This window comes from Notothenia rossii, assembly GCF_949606895.1.
Source record: "Notothenia rossii genome assembly, chromosome: 3".
NCBI lineage: Eukaryota > Metazoa > Chordata > Actinopteri > Perciformes > Nototheniidae > Notothenia > Notothenia rossii.
The window spans coordinates 36,648,328-36,674,581 of NC_136901.1; the positions used below are offsets into that span (position 1 = coordinate 36,648,328).

The following is a 26,254-nucleotide window of genomic DNA, read 5'->3' on the forward strand; positions in this document are numbered from 1 at the left end:
AAAATAAAAAATCACATGTGGTCATATACAGAATGCAGTTAATAGTGGACTGTCTTTGAGCTCATGTATTGCCATTCAAATCAATCGAGTTCATGAAGTGTTCTTTAGTGGGCCGGACTGGCAAGCGCATCAGCCAATCCCTGAAGAGTATACTCACACAGGGTGGGGTGAGTATCCAATCAAAGACGAGGACGCAGTAGTGGGCGGTGCCCTTCCTCTGTTCTCTGTGTGAGTCGACGCCATTTCGTGTCCACTGGTTTCAAGGTGATACTATCAGCCTGCAGAGCCGTAAACGGATCTTTACCTACCCAAGTAAAAACAGCGTTGAATTTTACTAATTTTTAGTATTAAACTCCTGGTGAGTATTTTTAACCGAGAGCATTTTTTCCCCTATTTTTTTTAAACAATTTTCTCGACTCTGAACCTCTTTGGGACTTTTTTGTTTTCATTTTTAATGCATTTTTTCCAGGGCTGGTGTTCCTGAGACTGTGTTGGCTTTTAGTGGCGTACATTTTGTGTTGTGCATATTGAGCTGCGCAGAGACTAGTTTTATTAGCTTCCCACCACTAAAAGATTTTTGCTTTGGTTTTTATCGAACATTTCGAGGCCTCGTTTTTTTTGCAGTGCTGCTGTGTGGCGTCGTTGTGTATCTTGAGTGTGGTCATAATCTCGAGGATGGGAAATTGTTGCAGTCTTTTCTGGACAGTTGGCAAAACGGGTCGCCCTTTTTCTTGGAAATATGTTTTTAAAAGGTTTTTTAATCTCGTCTTGGGTTTTGCCTCCACCATTAACTTGATATGCATTCGTTGACAGTGACTCGTGCCTTTCTTTGTGATTTCGGCAGTGTATTTTCTGCAGAGAAACCTCTCAGGAGTGATGTTATTTTTCAGGCAAGCAGTTTTTTTCCCTCAATGCCGAGTTGGGGCGTTTTTTTAAAAGGAACATTAACACCGTGGTTCATTTGGTGTGGCAGAATTTGTGCATTTGGTAAATTTTTTATTTTAGTGTATTTGCAAAAGCATTTCTTAGCAGTTTGTTTTGCTCGGGCCCTGTATGTAGTTAGGGGCCTGCATTGAGCTGAAATTAGGCCTCTAAATTGCTCTTTTTTTCCCCCCACTTAATATGATCCGCTGTATACAGATATGTGAACATTTTTGATCAGATTTTTGCAACAAAGGCTTACTATTGGATTATAATTGCAGTTTATGATGCCTCCTAAACTTGAAGATTCCTATTTTACACCCCTGTAGTACCTCAACCCCCTACTGCACCCCAGCCCAACTGTGTCCTTTTTAAGTGTCCTTGAGTGTGAGTCCTTCCAGTCTCCAGGGGCGCTGTTCTGTAGTTTAACCCTTCCTGGGGCCCCTATAATTAGGGCATAAGGCGGCCTTGAATTATCTTAACTGATGTCACCAGTTTCTGATGTTTTCCCAATTGTTAGGTTGATATTAATTAATTAAGTAGCCTAGATTATGAAGGTAATTCCTAGTGATGCTTTCCATCAACTAAGCTTGCAAATGATGCTCAAACGTTGTTACATGTTTTAAGTAAAATAGGAATTGTAATTTAAACACCAGAATAGCATTGTTAATAATGATAAACGTCAGATTATTATTTATGGAATACTTACCACTAAAGTTCAGTCTTTTAATGGTTTGACTGCAAATCTCTTGACTGATAGCTTTTCCAGAAATATTTTTATAACATGCAATTTTTTTGAAAAAGAATCTGCAGTAATCTTTGAAAAATCTTTCAGATACATTTTTATATTGAGGATACAGGTGTGAATTGTAGGTTCATAATTAGAAGAATTTTGTTTTATTCTCCATGTGCTGTAGGCATTGACATTTGGCACATCTTTTTTTATTTATTTGTATAATTTCCATACTTTTCCCGCCAGTTTCCCCTCCCTGCTTGTGGAAATAATACTTCAAGGTACTTTTTTGAATGGCCTCTTTTCTAATATTACGTTTTTGTTTCTCCCTGTTTAGTTTTTGAAGCCTCTTTTTTGAACAGCGGCAAATCGTAAGTTGGTCTCAACTTTTTTTTTTTGGTTTTATTTTTTCACCACAACTTTTGCATCACTTTTTTAAAATTCCACTTTTGTTTTCACCGCTTTGTGACTCAGACCATTTCTCCCCCTTTTGGATTTTCCTAGAGCAAGTAGCATGTAGTGTTTTTTTTTTTGTGCTGTGAAAGTATAAAATCAGCTGCTTTTGACTCTAGTTGCTTTATAGATAAGCTCCCACATGTCCCCAGTTTATGATAACCTAATGCATAACCGTGTTGATGATAAGAGACCAGATTTTGAGCTAATATTGAATAACACTTCCTCCTGAATCCAGCCCTGGCTCTGACAAAGGCTAAATAATCCTGCCTTTGCTATGTAATGTAATCTCTTTTTTTGCATGTCATTTGATGGATTCAAATCTGGTCTATTACCCACACAGAAAAAAAGATACCTGCTCTTGATAATAACAATGATGTCATCATTATCACCCTCGATAGTAAGTTTGTACCTGTAAAAATAAGCATGTCTTCTGAATACAATGAATCACTAACAAATAACAGTAATAACTAATACAGATTGTGTTAAGGTACAATAACGTCAACGGTTAAGATTGTATAATTTTTCTTGCACACAGAATACACACAGCTCCATGCACCTCTGTACAATCTGCTTTCTCTCTTATTGTCTTGTCTCTCTTCAAACATGAGCGCTGCAGTTGCAGTGTTTCACAGTCCAAGCACAAACACTCGCTCACATCACTGATCAAAATGAAACTAAAGACACAACATTATATATCTCAGGAAGTTTCACACAATGACGCCCAGATGAGGCAAAGGATAGGAAAAGTTATTGCTGCTATAACTGTAAATATGCCATGTATGAACTCTTAATATGAGAGGCAAACAGTTAGCATTCAGCCTGTTCAACCCTGCAGCAAACGCCACTTCTATGAAGCTTATATTGTTCTGTTAATTATAAGTTTGGAATATAACTGATGGACTCCCTGCTTGTTTTACACATACAGGAAATTATTGATAATAACAATAGTGATCTGTTGTGACTCATTTACAGGTAGTCAACAAAATAAATATTTCAAATCATAAAATGTTGCAAGTAGAGCTGAAACAATAAACTAATAAACTGGTTAGCAGTATAATTCATCTGAAAAGCAATTTTTCCTGCAAAATAGTTGGTGAACTCTGCTTTCAGCCTCAAATATGGATGAATCTTGCCTTATTGATCTGTTGTATATCATATTAAATTGATAATTTTGGGTTGAAGACTCACAAAACAAGACATTTTCAGACATGAAATGGAAAAAAGGACAATTAAGAATGGACATTTTCACTTTTAGAAAAAATCCTGCAGTTGCATGGATTAATGGAGTAAAATTTCCCCAAAAGTGACCTGCACCATCAGGAAAAGTGGATTATCATCAATATATATATAATATCAAACAAAAACCATGATATGTTATATTATATTTACAAAAGTATACATATATTAAACATCTAAGATGATCTTGTTATTTGTCCACCTAGTGTGTGTTTATGAATAAATCAAAAATTCTCCAGCGAATGCGTTCACACAGGCTAACTGGTTTTATTCGGCATCAGTCATGAAAATCATTTGCATGTATATAAACCCTGGATATTCCCTTTGAACCCCAACATGCCACAAAGATTTAGAAACAATAAGCAGCCTGTGATAGCCCTCCCCCTCCTCGTCCTAAACACACCCGGTGTTGTAGCGACTGTCAGCTTGCCAAGCGATAGAAACACCCTGGCCGGATCATGTAGAGGAGAGCAGAGCATTAAGCCTTGGCCAGAGAGCCGGCTGCTCACCATGTAATCCCTGCTAGCTGCTAGCGGCCAGAGAGGGAGCGCTGCTGGGGTTCAGTTGAGCTCAGCTGGCAGCAGAGTGGGGATTTGGCAGGTGAGACATGGCTGAAGTGGGTGATAATTACATGAAATGTGTGCGGTTGATGGGGAATTAGTAAAAAACAAGATGGACACCAAAATAGGGCAAAGCCAGTGTTTACTCGTGTTACATTACATAGATTGACATGGACATTTCATTTAGCTGATGCAAAGTGATCCAAAGTGACTTACAAAAAGTGCATTTAACCTTGAAGAAACTGACTCAAAAAGCAAAACATTTCTACAAGTACGTTTCGATATGTCAAACCAAGTGCTCTAATGCATTGGCTTCAAATGTATACAAATGTTCTAATGCTTGATGATAATACCACAAAGTTTTGCAATTTCCTAAAAGTGAAGAATGTCCTTTCTACCATACAAGGCTTTGACACAATAGCAAACACCTTACAGTAAGAAATTGGGCGGTAACATCTTTGAAATTAGTGTTAGATATTTTATTTTAAACATTTTAGTAGCCTAAAACTCCAATATATTCAATTCAATATGATACCAAACAGAGAAAAGCTGGAAATCTCCATGCATTCTGAAATGTTTGCATCAGAAATCACAAATGATGATAGATTATCATAATGCTAGGCTACGGAATGTTTCATTTTTCATCTCATAGACAGTAGTTTCAATAAAACAAACATTGAATTTAGTTATCTTTCAGTCAATGTAGTAATGTATTTGTCAGTATGATTCCCCTCCGACCCTGCAATGTTACATAACTTTTGAGGGTTTGCAACAGCAGTAACACTTTTAGAAAGTCATAGTATGTTTCCCCATGTGCTTCCCTGCTGTCTAAATCAAAGCATAGTTAGTTTAGATGTCTGTACATATATCATGCAGTTACCAGGATATTTGTATTTATCATGTATGGTGATATTATGTATAATCAGATTTTTCTGTGATCCCTATAATCACAGCCCTTAAAAAGCCCAATAACCTGGATAGCTGTAGTGTGTGACATTATGAGCTTCATTAAAGTGGTGTTTACTGTAGAGTGTTACCTCACGTAGATAAACAGAACAAGGAAGTTATCAGTTTTCACAAATACAGCAAAATACAGCTTTCTCACTGCAATACTTTGTTTCGTCATAACAAATGTATCCCACAGGTTTTTTTTTATAGCCACCTGCTTTAAAAAAAAAAAAAAAAAGTTCACTACCACCTCCTGAGCAGCCCTCTCCCAGTTAAAAGCTTTGAGAAAACTCTAAGAAAACGCAACTTTTTGGAGGTGTAGTAGATGTAACCCCACAGTCACTGTTTCTCAAAGTTCCTCGACAACCCTCTTCTCTCCAACAGAGTCACACAGGAAGGCAGACCTCCAGCAGCCCGTGTACAGACATGATGGAGTGAGTGCTGGTTGCCTCATGACCCCATCACACTGTTCTCTGTTCTGCTGTCTCACATCTACCTCTAGATGCTCCCTTTGCACAGATTTAGTGTGTGTAAATGTTATGTTAAAAGCATCCCCGTTGACATGTTCAGTAGTAGGTACAACGTTGAATTTGCCATGTGTTTATGAATGATTGCATTACTTTTTTGTTATCATAAGTTTAAATTGATACATGTAGTAATGTCAGTAAATGAGCATACAGTATAACGTCATTAAGATGAAATTATCAATCAATGACAGAAATTAAATATTTATATTATTTAATTACATACATGCTAAAAGGCCTCCCTAAAGAAATCTAGCTTCTCAAATGTTACAAAATGCTTTTATTCTCTAACACACCTCTAGATTTTATAGACTTTGTTTTTTTTACTATATGTTGTACAAAAACCACCAGCAATATGAAAATGTTTATATTTTAATGATATTGAATTGACAATCTACTTCTGCAGACTTTCATTCACTTAAACATGCAATACGTAAGAAACTGTGATTAAAGGCCCATTGTTAAAGAGCTTCAAAAGGTCAAAAAACTCATTGACCTTATTGCAGAGATAATCTACAATGTATAACGCAAAATCTCACGGCTCCTTGTTCTCTCCTTTTTTCTTTTCTTTTTTCGCCTACCTTTGTCCCCCCCCCACCCCAAGCCCGATGGCCAGTAGCAATGTGACAAACAAGACTGACCCTCGCTCCCTGAACTCTCGCGTCTTCATCGGCAACCTCAACACGCTGCTGGTCACCAAGGCTGACGTGGAGGCCATCTTCTCCAAGTATGGCAAGGTGGTGGGCTGCTCCATCCACAAGGGCTACGCCTTCGTCCAGTACGCCAATGAGAGGAACGCACGCAACGCCGTGGTCAGCGAGGACGGCCGCATGATCGTGGGACAGGTCCTAGGTGAGCTGGAGGGGTTGATGGCTGACAAAGAACTGCAGCGATGGAGATAGAAAGTCAGTGGGCCCAGTAATGAGCCTTGAAATCAGTGCTGGACTTTCTTTCTGAAAACAAATGACAAATATAATCGGAATTTGTTTTAAATGATAAAAGAATAGTTTCAATATCCAAAATATTTATCCTGAAATATGTAAATACTGGGGATTTGAGCCTGTAATCCTTTTACATATATTTGCTATACCTGCTCATTTCAATACATGTACATAATAAGTAAAACCAAGAAAACCAGCTGTTTTTGGTCTAAACAGCTGAGGCCTTTCAAAATAAAGTAAAAAACCATCAGGTGAACCACGAGTATCATCTTACTTTGGCAACTCCTTACTTCTCTTTTTCCCCCCTCAGACATCAACCTGGCCGGTGAGCCCAAACCCCACAGATCGAAGACAGTGAAGCGCTCTGCAGGAGATATGTACAGGTGTGTTTCCACGTTATTCAACAACATTTTACAGAAACTCTGCAGTCCTCCAGACTTCCTTATCGGAAAGTATTGTTTCATGTCAACAATGAATACTGTAGTTAATCATTCTTCTCTGACTCTGCCCTCTCCACAGTTCCTCTGGAGATTTGGACTATGACTTTCAAAGAGATTACTACGATAGGTAAGCTGCTATAATGTAAAATATATTTTTGAGTCATTTATTTTTCTTATTCGGTTTCTACCTAAGCCCTTAGTAGGTTTCTATCTCACCTGCACCTGTTTATTATTACTCTCTGTCTGGTCCTTTTGTTTTATTTTTAAACATGCAAATACAATATATAACACAATTAAGATAACATGCACAATGGAACAGAAATATTGGGACATTTTTTAAATTGAAGCAGATCCACTTTTGCATTTTGTTGCAACTTTTTAATTATTTCTCCTCTGTGTTTCAGGATGTACTCCTACCAGTCCCGGGTGCCTCCTCCTCCCCCTCCCCCCCTGTCCCGGGCCATCATCCCTTCAAAGCGTCCGAGAGTCAGTGTGAGCGGCGGAGGCAGCCGGCGAACCAAAACCAGCTTCTCCTCCTCCTCCAAGACCACCCAGAGGACCTCCCGCTCCGGTATGTACCACCATTATCTCTAAGGCTCATATATGTCTCACACACATCAATGTTGTAATGGCTTTTTTTTTTACTGCCTCTCCTCCAGCGGTGAAGGTAGATGATCTGCAGACCATCAAGAGAGAGTTGACACAGATCAAACACAAGGTGGACTACCTGCTGGAGAGCCTAGAGCGCATGGAGAAAGACCAGAGCAAGAAGTCAGGTGGGCCTCGGAGATTTAATGGCAAGTTTTACAAGCTTTTAATACAGAAAATTATACATAAACACTGAGACAGATGCTTCAGTTCACTTTTAATGCCTCTGCACCTACTGTATTGTCTAACACAGAGATGGTTATCTACACCTAAAGAGATTTTCTTCAAATTTGGCTCAAACTACCACTTGAAATCAAGAAAGAAAATGATAAGAATCTGGTTGTTTTTTTAGTTTAACTCCAAATGTTATGATAATTTCACATTTCCACTTTTCACTTTTATTTGGGACAAGGAGGCGTGTGGCGTAGTGGGTTAATGCGTAGGTGTTTGGATCAGGGGGTCACAGGTTCAAACCCCACTGCAGTCAGCATGTCGTTGTGTCCCTGGGCAAGACACTTCACCCCGAATTGCTACTGTGGGGATTGTCCACAGTATTGAGTATGTAAGTCGCTTTGGATAAAAGCGTCTAAAGGCCGCGACACACCAACCTGAGACCAAAGAACGCGTACCGAAGGGCGTCCCGACTTTTACATCCGCTACGTCGCCTGAGTCGGCTACGCTGCCCGCCTACGAACACACCGCAAATACCTTGGTCGACGAGTGGCAATAACTGTCCTTAGCAGCAGGCGGCGGCGGTAGTGTGTACTATTCGTCATTCAAAAGAGGCAACAGCCAATCAGAGTGATTTATTTGGCCGACGTTCTTTGGGAACGCGGGAGGTGTGAAAATGTGCCGCAAAGCCTCTGACTCCCAAAATTGTCTAGGTGTGTCAGGGCCTTAACAAGTAATATGTAATATTCTCATTAGAAGGAGCATTGGCTGTCCTTCAAAATAAAATACAAGAAAATTGGATATTAGAAATAATGAGATTCCTTTTGTCAGCCTTGTTTACATTTAGTTTTTTTACACCATAACTCATATTCCACACAAATATCTAATAAGATAATACTGTTGGTTCCACAGCGGGGAAATTAATATCAAAGAGGCAATGCCGATACAAACGCAAAAATAAAGTTAGTAGACATAATAAATGTAGAATCAGCTAAATGCACATACACATCCATGGTAAAAAATAAGTGGCAGCATTATAAAAGCAAGTGAGTAAAAATATCAGCCAGTAATAGCAATAATACATTATATAACATTATTTATAAAACGGACAACTCAAATCAAGCAATCTGATTGGTTCTTAGCCGTGATATACTGAGCGTATACCACGGGTAGAATTGTAAGTTACTTTTCACAACAAGTCAGTATCCCTCCGCGTCTGAGAAAAACAGTATACCGTTGGGCTGAAATATACTGGAACAAGAAAGCAGCGGAGAAGTAACGGGGCAGAAGCCCTCCTTTTTGACGCAGCGGTCCAGACGTAGACATCAAACGGCAAAACATATTCAGTGTGCAGTTCCTTTGGCATTAGGGCAGGGATATCTAGATACTTTCCAAGGTTTGACATAATGAATTGTGCTACTTTTAAAGCAAGCAACGATGTTTTCAAATCTGTAATCAAAGAGGTCCGCAAAAACGCTATCGACCAATCAGATTGCTTGATTTGACTTGTCAGTTTTATAAATATATTTACATTTCTTCCGTTACGAAACAAACTTACAAAGCATAAAATGGAAACATTTAAGATTAACTTCGCCCTCCGGGGGGTGGATGGAGGTGTGGATTGAGCAGTGCCTATCTCCAGAAAAAAAAAGCACCTAAACTACGACATGCAGAGCTACGTGAAGAGCAGGTAGACCAACTGGAAAAGTAGCACCATTCAAAAACTTTCTGATGCGGGTCTTGAAACAAAGCAGAGAAATTATGACCGTTAGTGGCCACAGGTGCGAAAGCTCTCTCCAGAGCTACTGGAAGCCCAATCTCAGGGACCGGAGAAAGTGGAGCAATATTCTCGCCACGCCAAGCAACAGCCTCGAACAACCTCAACCTATACAAGTGACCACGTAAGCCATGCTACTGATGCTGGACAGTTTTTCAGTGGATGCACAATAAACAGCAACATACACATTAATGTAAATAAACAGCCAAATAATGGATCAACGCTCTCTGTCTAATATGTTCGCTTGCTGTTAGTGTTGTTGCATAGCAACCACCTTGCACTATGTTTTGTGCAGAAGGCAACGGAGGGACTATTTTATTTTGAACATCATTATTTACTAATAAAAACTATTTAAATTAGAGTGTGTATTTTTCTTTCATATTGCCACACTTGGTAACCGTTTTATAAAAGCAATAGCTCACTTCAGGCCGTGATATATGCTCATTATATCACAGCTAAGGGGGTTGCCGACCCTCCTCTTCGCGTCGGGCCGAACCACGCCCCTTAGCTGTGATATAATGAGCATATACCACGGCCTGTCGTGAGCTATTGCTTAAATATTGCACATGAACACAGCCATAAGCTGTTCATTCTAATTCCCACTGTCACCCTTTCATTTCCTCAGAGATGAAGAACTGCAAACCAGAGCCGGGCGAGGTGTCACCGCTCAACTCCTCCAGCTCCAGCAAGAAAGGTGACAGCCTGAAACGTGGCATGAACGACTCAGATGACGATGGAGATCTGCTGGACGATGAAGATGAGGTGAGGAGCGGGGGATGAAGAAAGAGAGGGAGGGAGGGAGAGCTTATACTGTATGTTAAGAATTACTTTTTTTAAATCACATTTTTCTGTTGTACAGATGAAAAACAGAGGGAGGGATGATGACGATGATGAGCCTGAGGAAGGAGAGGACGACGGAGATAGTGCCGACGGAGACGAGTCCTAAACACCACGCACGCACACACACACACACACACATTGTGTACGGTTGTATCTCCGCCCCAGACTTGTACGCAGTGTTAATTTGCTCATATCTGCTGAATTGACTGGACATTTACAGCATATACAGTGTATTGTAGACTTCGCTTTCTCACACACACACACACACACACATATATACACACACACACACACACACACAGACACACACACACGTATCGTTTCTGGAATTATATTTCAAGTTGGTCGTTCGATTTTTCTTACCTATTAAGTTTATTTTACTTTTTTTATAAATATTTAAATGCAAACTGTAACTAATGTGTTACATTTAGGCAACATCCAAGTTCAGATGAGGATAGGTGTCACATTGTTTAACATTGTATTTTGAATTCCAGTGTAAAAAATGACAAATAGTTTTTTTAGATTACGTGACGTCCAAAACACATAGCAAGAGCTACAATTTAAGCAAAAGCGGGATAAAAATGTTCTACGGTTTGAATATAAGTCAGGCTTGATACGAAATACCAGATATGGTACTACAGTCAAGGCTTGAAAATGTATAAAATATATTCCTGATCCAGTTGCTGTATGTTTTCCTATTAAACAGCAGGTGGCAGTGTATCAAAACAACTGGCCACATAAAAAGACCACAAGGACTTAATTATGTTCGCTCTCTGCTTGTAGGATAACACCATAAGCATGTACAAAGCCTTGTATCCGAATGCAGATATTCAGACAAATCCTCTGAAAATAGTTTTGTTTGTTTGCGAGGTGTTGCGACCTTAACTGATCTTGACTTGTGTAATGCAGTGCTACTTCATGTTTGTCTCTTTCTGTTGAAGTTTTATTTTGTCATTCAACTGCACTGGTAAAAGTGAATAAACATGTTTTCCAAGTTGGACCTTGTATGACCCTTTGCTTCAGCACACATGGATGCATTCAGGTGCTGTGTTTGTGTGCCATTAAGGTTCACTAATTGCAGGAAAGGTGTTAGAAATTAGCCTCTACCTATTGCTGAAATAATGTCTCTGTTGACAGAAGATTTGAAGCAGATGTTTTTTGCATCTGGGTGACTATAGTAAACAATGCTATTTGCACCCGGGTTACTATAGTAAACAATGCTATTTGCACCCGGGTGACTATAGCAAACAATGCTATTTGCACCCGGGTGATTATAGTAAACAATGCTATTTGCACCGGGGTGATTATAGTACACAATGGTATTTGCACCCGGGTGACTATAGTAAACAATGCTATTTGCACCCGGGTGACTATAGTAAACAATGCTATTTGCACCCGGGTGATTATAGTAAACAATGCTATTTGCACCGGGGTGATTATAGTAAACAATGGTATTTGCACCCGGGTGACTATAGTAAACAATGGTATTTGCACCCGGGTGATTATAGTAAACAATGCTATTTGCACCCGGGTGACTAGTAAACAATGCTATTTGCACCCGGGTGAATAGTAAACAATGGTATTTGCACCAGCGTGTATTTATAGCCACATTGGATATTTACACCGTGTTAAAGAGCATTTTTTTCAATAGTTGCATTAGAATAAATGTAATGAACAGCCTGTATTGCAACATACACACGTCTTTTCAAAAATACTTAACATTTCCATCACCCGTAATCACATTTTTGAATTATTTATATAGAAAAGTAGATAAGTAGGCGGAGCTCCAACAAGCCGTTTAGGACAGAGAGTGAATACATATACTTTACTGAGATGCTGTATGAGAAACCAATGTGAGTTTGGAAAATTGCACAGTATAAATCTATTTTAGTAGACCTCAACAATGGAATTATGATCAGTAGAAATGGCCATGACATGGGACCTTTAAACAATTGACAGGTGCGAACAAAACTACCTGCCTGTTTAATTACCCTTTAAAAAATGATTTTTTTTAATGTTTCTTTCATTTAGTGTGATTTCAGCCTTAGTTAAGACTTTTCAAAAACAGGTTTTAACATAAACTCTTATAGAGACTGTTACACATTTCAATTCAGTCTTCTAGCTAAACATAGAAAGACAAATATAAAATAAATCCAATTATACAGTACAAGATAAAAAGCTTGTTAGCCAGCAATGTTATTACCAATGACCAAATCTCAATCAATACACATCCTCCCTATTGATATACTGCCTGCAGTCTGCTGAGGCTTGGTTAATGAGGAAGGAACAGAAAGCTGACTGGAATAAATGGGAAAGATGGATAACAAATCAATAATCCTCCATCTTTAGGGTGAGTTGTGATTAATGAGGGAACAACAGACAGCAGAAGGGTTGGATAGTCTGGCATTTACACATATACATCATAAAACAGTTATTGGCTGCATATATACTGTATATTCCCTCCAACTTGATGAACTGTTTTCATCATGAACTTGTCATTGTCTCTCAAGAACTCATAGTTATTATATACTTTTTGTATTGTTAATATGCACTATGAGTATGAAGGAAAGAGACTTCTTCTGTTGTTCTTCAAAAACCATCTTCTCTGTTTCTATTTCAACTTATTGTCTTTCACTTTCTCCATTGTTGACTTGAGGAAATCCAGCCTGGTTTCCCTCTGAGCCTACTCCTCCTTTATCTTTTAATGATTTAATAAGGGATAGTAACAATCCACCGCAGACTTGAGACAGATGGAAGGATTAGCTGACAGATGGAGAGATCGCAGGACGAGCGGAAAATATATTACGGTTTGCCGTGGGGGGGAATAAGGTTGTGGAAATGCTGTGCAACAATTAAAGTGAGGACTTGCAGAGCAGTGGCTTTTGTTTAAACACTGTCTAAGCACTGGTGGTGGTTGTTGAATTGGATATAAATGATTGCTTCTCACTTGAAATAGTTGTAGTTGTTTGGGTATTCAAGGTTTGTTTTGATTTGTTTTGCTGGCATCACGTTGATCGAGAAACTATAAGATAAGGCCTACATTTCAGATGATCGAATGAACAGATTGTATTGATTACTGACGTTCCACAACGCCCCCTCCTATAATATATTCTATGTTTGTTGTCAACAGGGGGAAATTGGCAAATCCAGCTAAATCAATAAGGCTCACACACAAACACGCGTCCCTCGCTTTCTGGCTTTGTCACATGATTTCACGCATATGCCTGCCCTGTTGTCTGTTCGAAGAGCATTACAAACACTCTCTAGCTTTTGAATCATATTAATATCCTAACACATGTTTGAAACGTATCGCCATTTGCACACTGAAATGGGCCATTTCCTGCTCATTTAGTTGACGGTTTTATCCAAAGCAACAATCGCTTCAATTTAGTAGAAATGCCAAACCAAACTATTTTGTGTTTATGTTTATTAAGGATCCCCATTAGCTTTTGCTCTCGACAAAAGCTACTCTCCCTGGGGTCCGACACTTAAAACAATACAACAATAATAATAAGCAACATTTAGGACATGAGTCCTGACATCATTAACAACATTAAAAACATCACCAAAATCATCAACAACATGAGATCAAATTCAATTAGGGTTCACAGCTCACAGGGTACATGGTCATTAGTAGATGGCCCTTCAATCTCTTCTTGAAAGAGGCTCTGGACTCTATTTCAGTAAGGTAGGCAATGAGTTCCATTCCTTTATAGCTCTAAGTCACAGAAGATTTGTCCTGGGTTTAGGTGCCAGTAGATGGCCTGATGTAGCTTGTCTAGTCTTATGGTCATGCTCGTCTCTTGTGTAAACTATTTGATCATAAAAATACAGTGGTTTTTCGTTAAATTGGAAAAAATTTAGAAAATTGATAACACGAGATTGCAGACGTTTCTCAACCGGAAGCCATGATAGGCTTCTATGCATAACTCCAATATGAGTGCGCTTCGAACAGTGGAGAGCTAGTCTGGCAGCCTTGTTTTGAGCTATTTGTCATTTCTGTAAATGTGTTTTTGCTGCTGATGACCATATGACCGGACAGTACTCAAGATGTGACAAAACCAGAGACTGAATGATTTGTTTCAAAGTGGTTGGTGTTACATACTTTGTACGTTTTCTCGACACAGCTATGCTCCTTCCCATTTTAGTTACGATACTGTCAATTTGCTTTGTCCACCGTAAACCAGAATCAAGAACAATGCCAAGCAACTTAGTCTCGTTCACCTGTTCCACTTGTGTTTCTTCCCAAAGGACACTTAAACATGTTGGATGTATGGACTGTGGATCAAACCACTGATCCTCCTATTGCCCATTTACCCACTACGCCAAAGCCTCTCCTTCTTCTACTTAAGCTAAAGAAAACTTAAAATATACAAAACAATTACGTTTTAATAAAAAGCAGTTTCACAAAGCTAAAAACAGACCGGTTATTGACCTTTTGGTCTCTGGTTCATGGAACAGTGATCGCTCATTGATTAAATTGACTTTTTCAGCATAGCAGCATGACAGCGTTATCTTTTAAGAAGAATCCTGAAAAGCAATCAGACACAGGTTTGTTTGTATTTGCTGTAATACACTGATGGCTTTCTTTGCATTGATTATTTGTAAGTCACCCATCTATGTGTCCTTAATATATTATCTGCTCTTTAGTGATGTGATGTAAAGCTAACTCGTGGAGGAGTAAAAACCAAAACATTTACACCTCCTGATTTAATTATCTATAAGGAGTAATAACACCAGTCCAGTTTCAAATCAATCCGCAACAAAACAGCAGGTGCCAATCTGAAAGAGACTCATGGTTGTCATGTTGTCATATCATGGTTGGAAATATCTGTAATGACATTAATCATGGCTGCATGGCATTAGGGTTTTCCAGCTGAGCCGTCTGTGTGCATGCCCGCTCAGCTGGCACAGCCAAATGCAACCCAGCCACTAGGATGCTATTCGTTACACTTATGTGACGTATACCATTACTGATGGTCTCGTCATGTGAGTCACGTAAACCATGAGAGCAGTCTGTAACTTTACAAACAAAGGTTCATCACCTAAAGCTTAAGACATTAAGCCGGATCAGAATCGGTTTTATTACCAAGTAGGTTTACACATAGGAGGAATTTACTTTGGAACATGTTGTGAATACAAAGACACAGAGAGAATAATACGTAGCAAAACTAAATAAAATTAAAATAGGAATAGTATCAATGCTATTTAAAAAAAATGTTTTAGCCGTGAGCTAACTAGCTGCTAGCTCCCGCATGTTAATCCAGTAAATATTGATTGGGTTATTTGGTGATAACGGCACGTAGACTAGCCATCTTAAAACGGTTTTATTCTGTGTCTAGTTCACATATAAATATATGTTTATAAGAACATTTTAAATGTTGCATTTCCAAAATAAAAATAAATGCTTAAATTAAGTTAATAACAAGATTGGTAAAATGGCTACGAAGCATCTTCCACTAAAAGTATGTGTTATTTATTTTTTAAACAAAAAGCTACTTATCATCATTTTGTGTTAGACATTAAATGTGTCCACCCAAGCCCTAGTGTAAAAATACACTGAGAAGCTGGAGGCTTTTTGTGTCATATTACGCTAATAAAGGAAAAGTCCTCCAGCATGATTTAGAAATGAAAAAGAACAGGTGGGAATGGTTGAGTTTGAGGTGAAGGAGGATGGGGGGATAAAAGATGTCACGGACGAAGTGAGAGGAAGAACAGAGCGAGGGATGTGAAGGGTGTGAAAGAGAAGAGGAGGGAGATGAAAGTGAGGAGCAGATGGTGAGGAGAGATGAGGAGCAGAGAGGGGGATTCAAAGTGTCGCTGGGAGCTCTTTGGGAGAAATATGAGAAACAGTAGGGCTGTGAAACAACAACATCGTGAAAAAGACCCTTAAAATTGAAGCCTTTATAAGAGTTGCACACGCGAAGTTGTCTGTGTCCGTGGAGTGTGTTTATAGGTACCTGCAGGCAGAGTTGAGTGTAACAACATAATATTACTTTTGTCGGTACGGAGTAGTGTAACGCGTTACTTTTATAATTAAGTAATCACACTACAGTTACTAACATTGCCCCGACACGCGTTACTTCGTTACTTTGATAAAATCACACTGACAGACAAGAGGGGTTTCCTCCGCAGGTTTATATGTACGTAGCCTAATCTGCGCGATTTGCGCGTCCACTTCTCCACGTACAGTGCTGGATAAACATGGCTGAGTCAGCGATAACTTTCGAGGGATGGAGGTATGCCCATTATTTTGAGTTCGTCCGAAGAATAGACAGGGATGGGAGTGGGACGGTGAGGTGCAAACTGTGTCCAGGCCAGAAGCTGTTATCCACTGCTGTAAACACCACGTCAAACTTCAACAAACACCTGCAAAGAACAAATGCTAAGGTGAAGCTAATAGCTAAGGACCCCTGAACCCAGAGTGAGGATGTTGTGAGTGCGCCGCCGCCGACTCCGAAGCAGCAACAATTAGAATTTGGAGGACCAGTAAGTTACCTGTCCTAAGCTTTATACAGTCTATGGTCCTAAGGTGCTGTAGGTGCGCCGCAGTCTGCGTGATCTGCATGTAGGGAGGGGCGGGCCGGCCCTGCGAGTAAAGTAACGAGTAAAGTAACGAGTAAAATAACGAGTTACTTTATGTAGAGAGTAACGAAGTAGTGTAATATATTAGTTTTTAAAAAAGTATGTAATTATTACTTTTTTTTAGTAACGACCCCATCTCTGCCTGCAGGTGTGTTACAGAAGCAATAATAGCAAGTAAACTGTTGCCTGTTTTATTCTCAATTTGCCCCTAATTCCCTGCCCATTAACTCTAATTACTGATGCACTGACTCAAAGTCATGGAGGGTAAAACTATCAGTTGTTATAATAACTTTGGTTTTGGTTTGAAGTGCTCAGATTCTTGGTATTTTCCCTCAAATATATGATAACGATAGTGAAGCAGTTTGCATGTTGTGACTATAGGAAAAAAAGGATATAGATAACAGTAGCAGTAACCCTTACTATAGTAATCTTTTTATTTTTGTATTAATGATGTATCTCTGTATTATGAGCCTTATCTATCAAATGTGCAAAAAAACACAAACATTTCTGAACAGTGAGGCTAATATCATGAAAAAAAGAGCTGGCTTATATTGCAATTTGAAACACTTTTTTCTCTTGAAATGAAATGATTTTTTTGTCGTCTAAAGACAATGTGTAGATCTGGCAATATCTGCATTCAGGTATTTTGACACATATGTTGCCTTTTTAAATATAACACTTCCTGCTAATTCTATCTTAATATATCTGTACAATTTCAACTATTTTAGCCCTACTGAACAGTCCAAATCCCAGATACTCAAAACAATGAAAAGCACACCTTCCAATTTGAGAGCTGGTTCCTATCAGTTTTGACATTGAGGCCTAAAATGGTATAACATTTAATCGTAATGTAATATCTTAATTGATATTGGTTACGTTTAAGCGGATTGACAACACAATTTGCTACTCCTTTTGCAGCTAAAGTGTCAGCTTTCAGTCTCCGTTGCTCATTTAGATAAATATTTGTCTTTTATCTGCAGTGAATGTGACAGCAGTGGGACACAAACACCCCCTCCTGTCGAACCATTTAACACGAGCATGACTCAAAATTCAGCCTGTTGTTGCTGCACTCAATTTATTCGGACAAAGAGGACCCTGACTATAACAGTGTGTGTGTGTGTGTGTGTGTGTGTGTGTGTGTGTGTGTGTGTGTGAGTGTGTGTGTGTGTGTGTGTGTGTGTGTGTGTGTGTGTGTGTGTGTGTGTGTGTGTGTGTGTGTGTGTGTGTGTGTGTGTGTGTGTGTGTGTGTGTGTGTTGAACATAGCGCAGTGGTTGCCCTGTGTCTGGCCCCATAGCTGGTGTGAATACAAATGAGAGAGAAAGGGAGTTTCGGCTGAGCACAAAGAAGGGAGAGGAGGACGAGAGGAGGGCTCGTTACTTCAGGCTCTCCTGCCTCCTTTCCTCTTTTTGGCTCATAAAAAGGAAGAAAAGTTTGATTATGTCCTTCTCTTTTTCTCTCTTACCCATTCGGTTCGTCTAGTGTGTCCAGACTTTTTTCACCGAAGGCCACATTCAGAAAAACATACGAAGGGCTGGGCCGCTCTCTATAGGTATATCGCCTCATACGTTAGAAAAATCAATCAAATGTAGGTAAATTATGGTTGATATTGATGAAAAAAACACACAGCTCTCCGTAGGGTTTCATTTATTGTGTCGGCAGCTCAACAGAAGCTTCAGATTACTTATAATAAGAGGAAATATGAAGGGTATATTTCAAGGTTGTTATGTAAATGTGTTATTGGGCTTTTTTCTTCAACTTTAATTGACGGAATTTATTTGAAAATTAGGCTTATTAACACGTGTTATATATTTGAACATATATATTTAAGAAGTACAATAGCCGATGTTTAATTTGTGGGCCATATTTCATTATACTTTTTGAATTTGCTGAGGGCCGATTCAAAATGGTCCGCGGGCCGCATTTGGCCCCCGGGCTGTAGTTTGGACACCCCTGCTCTATCTACTTCCCTATCTCCTTATCCGGTAAACACGATCACCTCCCCTCCATCCTTGCGTCCTCCCCTCTCTCCGGAGTGATTCTTGTCTGATCTGAAAGTATCGTCAGATTATATCCGACCTCTCGGCGGTGATCAGCCCTCAGCGTCTCTGTTCCTCACAGATAATCTGCGTTAGTCCAGAGACACTAGAATCTGCCAGTACATCTGTTTTCTATTTCAATACGCTTATACCAACACAGATAATGCTGCTGGGGTCTGAGAGGAGTGTATGGGGAAGAGAAAAATCTAAAATACTGAAGGATAATTGCAAATACTGAAGTCAAGTCAGGAATATTGTTTGGAAATAGACTGAATGTTGATATTAAAACTGGGCTACATCATCATCTCAAAGGCTCTTATTCAAGTGTTGCAGTCTTCTGAATCAATATGTAATAACATTGGATATCCCTTACTATATACAGCACATGTTTAACCTTAGATAAATAGATTTGGATACATTGAAATGAAACTGCAAATAGATTTACCCTAAACGCTTCTCTTTTATGACTTGTACTTGTTTTAATTAGTTCCTTCATGCCGGTTTTGTGGTTCTCACTGTAATTGTTCTTAGTTTATTGGCCTCTTTAGGAAAAGGGATCTTAACTGCCTGATTAAATAGAGAAAGTAAATATAACTGGAAGTGGAAGCATAATCAGAAGATTTCTTCTTTTTTTTACTTGCATGGAGAATGTCATTGTTTGGATTGGTCAAACATGTCAAAACTAATGCGAAATGTCTCATGTTTCAGGCATGTTAAAGCTGCCAAATCTATCCTAACTGGGGCCAATATTGTGTATCTCTCTCTGATCGCCGATCATTTGAAACAAACCTCTTAAGAAAGATCAGATTACACACAATCGTCATATCTTGAGAATTGAGTTGATACTCATCATATAAGACTTGTGTAATCAATGCACCAGATGATATTAGTTACTTTGGTTGGAATTGCAGTTGCCATTGATCCCATAATTGTGTTTCCACTCAGTTCTTAACAATAATGTGGTAAAAACTCAGTTCAATATCATCACTAAATCTCTTTGTGTTGCTCCCACATGGCCTTTCTGTCCATATGGTTGAAGCATGTCCTCCCATTTTGTCATGGTGTCTTCCAACACATTAATATTCATCAATAACATGGTTAATGGGTAGAAATGGGGTTATTGGCCACCATTGATGATTCTCCCTTTTTGCTCTCTTCCCTGCCTCTCTTATTCAACTCTATTCCTGCGCCTGTGTATGATGTAAAAAAAGATGGATTAGAAAGAGATGAAAGGGGTTGTGGGAGAAGGAAGACAGAGGGAAGAAGAAACAGTGTTGACGTCACGGCCACGTTAAGTAGGTCAGGTATGAAGTTGTGATGTCACTTACATTGAACATGAGCCGCTGGGCCAATCACGCGCATGGACACGCCCCCTTTTCCCACCGCAACGACATAGAAATGCAACCCCTCTTTCCTGCAGCTGTCTTAAATCACAGGCACACAACAACCCATGGGTACTTTCCTGCTGTTACACAGACAGCCGCTGACTGCCATCTCCAAGGAGACGCACTAACTTTCTCATCTTTATCTCCCAAAGCCTCTCTTTGTGATGTTCTTTTGATTGTTAGCTTCATACAAATCCACTTGTCCTTCATCAAGACTTCATAGGAAGGGATGTGTTGAAGTGAAGTGTGTGTATAGGAGTGTGTGTGTGTGTGTGTGTGTGTGTGTGTGTGTGTGTGTGTGTGTGTGTGTGTGTGTGTGTGTGTGTGTGTGTGTGTGTGTGTGTGTGTGTGTGTGTCGGCAGTGAGAAGGATTTATGCTGAGGCTGAATCGAGGAGGTGTTAACATGAGAACAATGTGGAAGATGAAAAAACTTGACAAAAGCGTTATGTCACCACAAAAGGTTTACATTGTCGAGGTACGGACAAAGAAGCAAAAATAAATTTCTTATATTAAGTCACAAAATCTTTACTATTGTCTGATGAAAGAGGGTATCTGAATTTCCTTCGCTCCACACGGCTGAGTTGATTTGTTTTTCTCACAAAGAGTAAAGAGTATGTTCCTATTTTCAACTCAAATGCAAATTAATCCAAGTAAGAAACCATTGCCGTTTTCAGTATCAATCTCAACCGCTCTTAACCTAATTGGACAACGTTTGAATACGTGCTGTAAATAATTGAGATGATGTTTGAGTACATTGTTAGCCAGTGTGTTAAATAAAAACCTCAGCATACAGTATAAATCAGCATACAGTATAATCCCAACCAATCTTCATGGGGTTTTTACAGCAGATTGTAAGAGTTTCACAACTCATATTTCTGAGTGCAGATTAAATAAAACAAGTCGCCTCAATTTCTCAAATGAATATTTTGCAATCCAGATAATCAAATATGAATAAGGCACTTGCAAGGCCTCATTAACTCTATAAATTACACCAAATGTGCACATTACACATACTGCATAAAATGTCCGGACGTATTTGCGTATATTTCTGTAAGACAAAACAAAGTTTACTTCAAATTCACATAAGGATAGTTTTAATAATGTATTGCATTTCTTAATATGAATTCCATTTGCATTAATAAATCCATGTGTGCTTTAAGATGCCCCATGTTTTTAATGTTGCATCAGATGAAGGGAAAAGACTTGAAGACCAGGAGTGTTTAATAGTATAGGTTTTTAATATAGTGAGAGGCCACCGTGTCCCCTTCTTATAATACTATCAGGTCTTGAGATTAATAGAGGAGCGGAACGACGGGTCCATCGAATCAGTGTGTCCTTGAACACACTGATTATCTTCTCTCTGTTTCTATTTTCAGATCAATTACTAGATTAATAGACTTTTCTGTAAATTGACACTTCCGTTATTATAAGGATTCGATCTGGATATACAGTACAAGTTCTAATTCAGCCATTAAAACACAACATTTTACTTATTTCTTTAATTTGTTAACCTTTTTATTGGAGTTTTAAAACAGCTTTAATTTCTCTTCATTTGTAATCCTTCTGTTTTGGCTAAAAGGTGGAAATCGCCTGACAGCTACAGCATGTTACTGCAATTACACTCATTGACTAAGAGCTTAATCTCAGCAACACAATCAGAGTGTGTGTGAGGAGGACGGCTTTGGCTTTGATTGAATGTGGATGTAGTTAAACACTCTTGATGCGTGTGTCAACATCCACAACATCCAGAAAGTACGGCTATGCAGACGATCTAGCCATCATGCTGAGACGACCGACATGGAAGGCAATGGAAGATGGCCTTAACGACGACATGGGCACCCTGGTAGCATACTTTCCAAGGTGGCGTCTACAGCTCAACATCGGAAAGACAGTAGCAGCGGCATACCATCTTAGCACCAGAGAAGCTAGGAGGGAACTTGAGGTGCGTGTCAACAATAAACGTCTGGAGGTCCAGCAAGCCCCGAAGTACCTCGGAGTGCGTCTGGATCGGACACTGTCCTTCAAACAACACCTTCAAGAAGTCAAGGCCAAGGTATCAAGGGTCGGGCTGATCCGCCGCCTCGCTGGAACAACCTGGGGAGCCTGCGCTAAGACGCTGCGATTATCGACCCAGGCCCTGGTCTTCTCTGCATCGGAATACTGCGCCCCAGCCTGGAGCAGAAGCCCTCACGCAAGTAAGGTTGACGTGGTCCTCAACAACGCCCTCAGGATTATAACTGGATGCTTGAAGCCTACCCCTGTGTCCCTCTTGCCAGTCCTCGCGGGAATGGCTCCGGAAGGCCTCCGGCGGTAGGCTGCCACCCTCGCCCTGGCCAGGAAAGCCCAAAAGCATGACTAGCACATCCTGCATAACACCACAACGACAGCAGCGCCTCTAAGTAGGCTCAAGTCCCGCCTCCCCTTCAACAAGGCAGCACAAGAGATTCTCAATTCCACCTCTGAGGACCTCTCCAGAGATGCATGGTTGGCGGCTGCTTGGAGGCAGGAGTGGGAGCTAGCCGGGCCCTCCCGCACCCATCGCTACATCTGGGACCCAGGAGATGGCGCCATAGGAGGAGACGACCTACCACGCCGGCAATGGACCACACTAAACCGTCTACGAACTGGGAAGTTGCTTCAAAACATCAATGAAGAAGTGGGGCCTGGCAGACAGTTCTGCATGCGAGTGCGGTGACCCTGAACAGACTGCCGAACATATAATAACCACCTGCCCTTTATATAGACCACCCTCGGAAGCCAGCCCCTTCGACGTAGGACCAGAGATGCGGGCATGGCTACACAACACCGAGTTGGACCTCTGACGTTACACGAAAGAAGAAGAGATGCGTGTGTCAGCGCAGCGCCTGGAAAGCAAATGTTTGTGTGGATGGATATGAGAGGAAAAGTGTGGGAATTCAAACAGAACCATTGAAAAGGTTAGAGCATGTTTTGTAGATCATTCTAAGTGAATAAGGCTGCTTTAAAAACGTTTTTTAAGCGTTTCTTCGGTCAAGTTCAAAGTAACTTATATATTAACAAGGTATATTGCAGAAAACCTATTGAGATAAAGTGTGTTAATATCAAAATGTCAAAAATATGAATTAGTTTGTTCACTTTTACGGAAAAAAAACACCCATATTTGACTTCCGTCTTTTCTGCAGAGCATTGCTGTTATATGCAGCAAGTAAGTAAGTAAGTAAGTAAAATGTATTTATAAAGTGCTTTTCACAGACAAAGTCACAAAGTGCTTGACAAAACATTAAAACATCATAGGAATCATAACATGATAAATGACCACACAAGCCACGTGTTAAGAAGTGCTAAAAACCCATTAAGCTGGGGCCGTAGTTTGAAACCAGAAAGAAAGACAGACTGGTTTTGAACCTTTAGCTTCAAGGCTTTTTTCCACTCTTATTTTCTTGTCCTTCAATCGGTGTTAACCCTGTATGACATCTGCCAGCAGGAGGTCGTCTGTGGAGGGTTAAAGAGGGGAGGACGTGTGTACATATGGGGTCATGAGGTTAACTACAGTGTTTAAAAGGAACCTGGTTAGCCAGACGAGGACCACCAGTGATCAACTGGAGCTGCAGCACATCATCCAGTCTGACAGGAAGTCAACGGGAGGAAGATCAAAGCAGCTTTATTCACAAAGAGCTTTTTGCAAATCAACAACAGAGGAACGAGGACAAAGGCAACACGAATTCTGAAGAAGTGCTGACACGGAGGATAGGAAAGTTTAAAACTCAGGAGGCATGCAGCTAGCTGAAATTTGATTGGACCGCTAAAAGCTGAAAATTACGAGATAAAGGCGACTTGGGATTCATCCAATACACCCACTGCTGGATCTGTGCTAAAATTAAAGATCTGACAAATACTCTTTTGATTACATACACCTCCCATGGCTCCGTCTCAAAGGTTCAATTATGATTGAGTTCAAATCTCATCCCTTTAGTAGCACTGAAGTGAATTACACCTCACTGTGGTGGATATTTGCTTGACCCAGCGGGGGGAACTTGAGTATAATGAAAGGGTGGGCGGCACCTTCTGAAACTGATAATGTTAGATGACTCAGGTCAGGTGCGACTTGATCGTCTGTTTTTGTACTAATATGATATTGTATGCAGTGCCATTTTAAAATGCTCTGTTATGTCACATCCTGCTCCACTTGGCTTGTCTTTTGAGCTCAGCAGCCAGTATTTCATCTGAAAACAAACACTTCCACTCTGATTGTTCTGTGTACGCGTTAGATTCATTGTGGGGTTTTGTTTTTGGATGGAATGACCGTACGGGGCCATCATTTATTCCTCTTGCTAACATTTCTTTGGCAGCAACACAATACAAAATCCTCCGTACCACTCAAGGACATGTTTACACTTGGAGTTATTTGTCCCAGCGCTGAGGGACTCAAGGAAAGGCAAGTTGATTTATATAGCACCTTTCAACACAAGGCAATTCAAAGTGCTTTACAAAAAAATGAAAGACATTAAGAAAATGGCATTTAAAATCAGTCATTAAAAACAAAAGCTAATAACATAAACATTGAAAGAAAAAATACATGGATAAAAGTTACAGTGCAGTTTAAGATGTGAATAGTTCAATTAAAAGCAGCGGCATAAAGTAAAGTCTTTAGTCTGGATTCCCCCCGCCCCCCTAATGTTCAGAACTAGTTGATATAATAGAGAAAGGAAATACTTTAAATCTAACTCTGAACCTGCCATGACCTACTTCATTCACACCAACTGTGTTTCAGGGCCGGTTCGGAGCTGGAGCTTGAAAAGCACCGGGTTTTCCTGTTCACACCGCAGCGGAGCAGCCTCTTAGCTCCGCAATCCGGTTCATTTCGAGCACCAAAGAATTGTCCGGCCAGAGCAAAAGCACCGCATACGTCACGCTTATGTCGAGGCGGGGGCAGGGGCGGGATCAACTCCTGAACAACAACAAAAAGCCCCCGTTTTATCCAGTTTGTACACAACGATGGAGAAACTTAACAAGAGTTTCAGAGTTTCAGCCATAGACTGTATATATAAAGGTTTCTGCTCATGGTGAAGCAACGTGTCTGCGTGTTAAGGTGGAACCTGAGCATTCACCTTGATCACCTCTCATTATAACTCATTATAAATCTATAAATATTAAACTTTACTTCAAGTGTTCATTTGAGAACAGCTGTTACATACCTGGGTGAAGGTTACAGTTCATTTAAATGAAAGATACAACGTTACTCCACACTCATGGTTCAGTCCACCTTAAGAAATAAGACCGACCTCGGAAGCAGTTGTGTTTTAAAAAAACTTTATTGACACGAGTACACTTTTTTATAAGAATATAGTCTAAACCACAGAAATGACTACGGAAAAGCTGCAGATAGAGCCATAAGAAATGAATGCAACTGATTTCATCCAAGCGGTTTGGCTTTATGAAGCAGGCACGCAAACGGTTACGTCATGACGCAAACGATGACGCAATGACGCATTACCAGTCGGACTTTGGGCGGTGTGAAAAGAGCCGGAGCTAAACCGAAGAAACGGTTCTGAACCTGAAAAGCTCTAGCACGGAGCTTGAACCGGAGTTGCGTTGGTGTGAATGAGGTAAGAGGCCGACACATTGTTTGGTAGAGTGCAGGTCACAGTCATATCTCAGCCAGTAGCCTTGGCTCAGGACTGATTTAATGTCTGAGGTTGTTTCCGGTCGCAGAGTTCAGGTAATGCAAAGGAGGAAGACTCGTATATCTTATCCACTGAATCTCATCTGTCCGGCGATGATAGCACAGCTCGTTGTGGTTTTGAGAAATGTGGCTGAAGCTCATGATAGAACTGAAGACAGACATTTGAAGAGACTTGAACACATTCTCTATTCATTTGGATCTCTTCTAGATAAAAATGCTAGTCCTCCAAGAGTCCATATTATAAAATATACTATGCTTATATTCCATATAAATGAAATATTGTTTAAATGAATAGTTTGAAATATGCTTTTTCGCACACCATGTGGTATCTTGGTGAGGACCATTTGGGAAGATACTCGCCCATGTAAAATTTGAAAATGTCTTTATAT

General features: G+C 39.9%; 1 protein-coding gene across 14 annotated transcripts; it reads left to right on the forward strand.

The window, feature by feature from the left end:
• The first annotated feature begins 206 nt into the window (after positions 1–206).
• LOC307034338 (heterogeneous nuclear ribonucleoprotein C) lies at positions 207–11,193 on the forward strand. 14 transcript variants are annotated; one of them, XM_079673146.1, is made up of 11 exons: positions 219–358; positions 1,992–2,025; positions 2,451–2,507; positions 5,239–5,288; positions 5,995–6,230; positions 6,630–6,702; positions 6,839–6,886; positions 7,164–7,330; positions 7,419–7,556; positions 9,981–10,117; positions 10,215–11,193. In XM_079673146.1, the coding sequence occupies exons 3-11, from the start codon at positions 2,481–2,483 to the stop codon at positions 10,299–10,301; spliced, it is 963 nt and encodes a 320-aa protein (XP_079529272.1). In that variant the 5' UTR covers positions 219–358; positions 1,992–2,025; positions 2,451–2,480; the 3' UTR covers positions 10,302–11,193. The 14 variants fall into 14 exon arrangements, with proteins under 14 accessions (XP_079529273.1, XP_079529276.1, XP_079529272.1 ...); XM_079673149.1 differs by having other exon boundaries at positions 5,998–6,230; XM_079673147.1 differs by lacking the exon at positions 1,992–2,025 and having other exon boundaries at positions 207–358.
• Positions 11,194–26,254: the final 15,061 nt, after the last annotated feature.

Coding starts and splice junctions, on each gene's coding strand:
- LOC307034338 (XM_079673137.1), top strand. CDS start 2,409: ATGTCATTTGATGGATTCAAATCTGGTCTATTACCCACACAGAAAAAA. Junction 2,508..5,238: donor CATCATTATCACCCTCGATA/GTAAGTTTGTAC, acceptor TCTCTCCAACAG/AGTCACACAGGAAGGCAGAC. Junction 5,289..5,982: donor CCGTGTACAGACATGATGGA/GTGAGTGCTGGT, acceptor CCCCACCCCAAG/CCCGATGGCCAGTAGCAATG.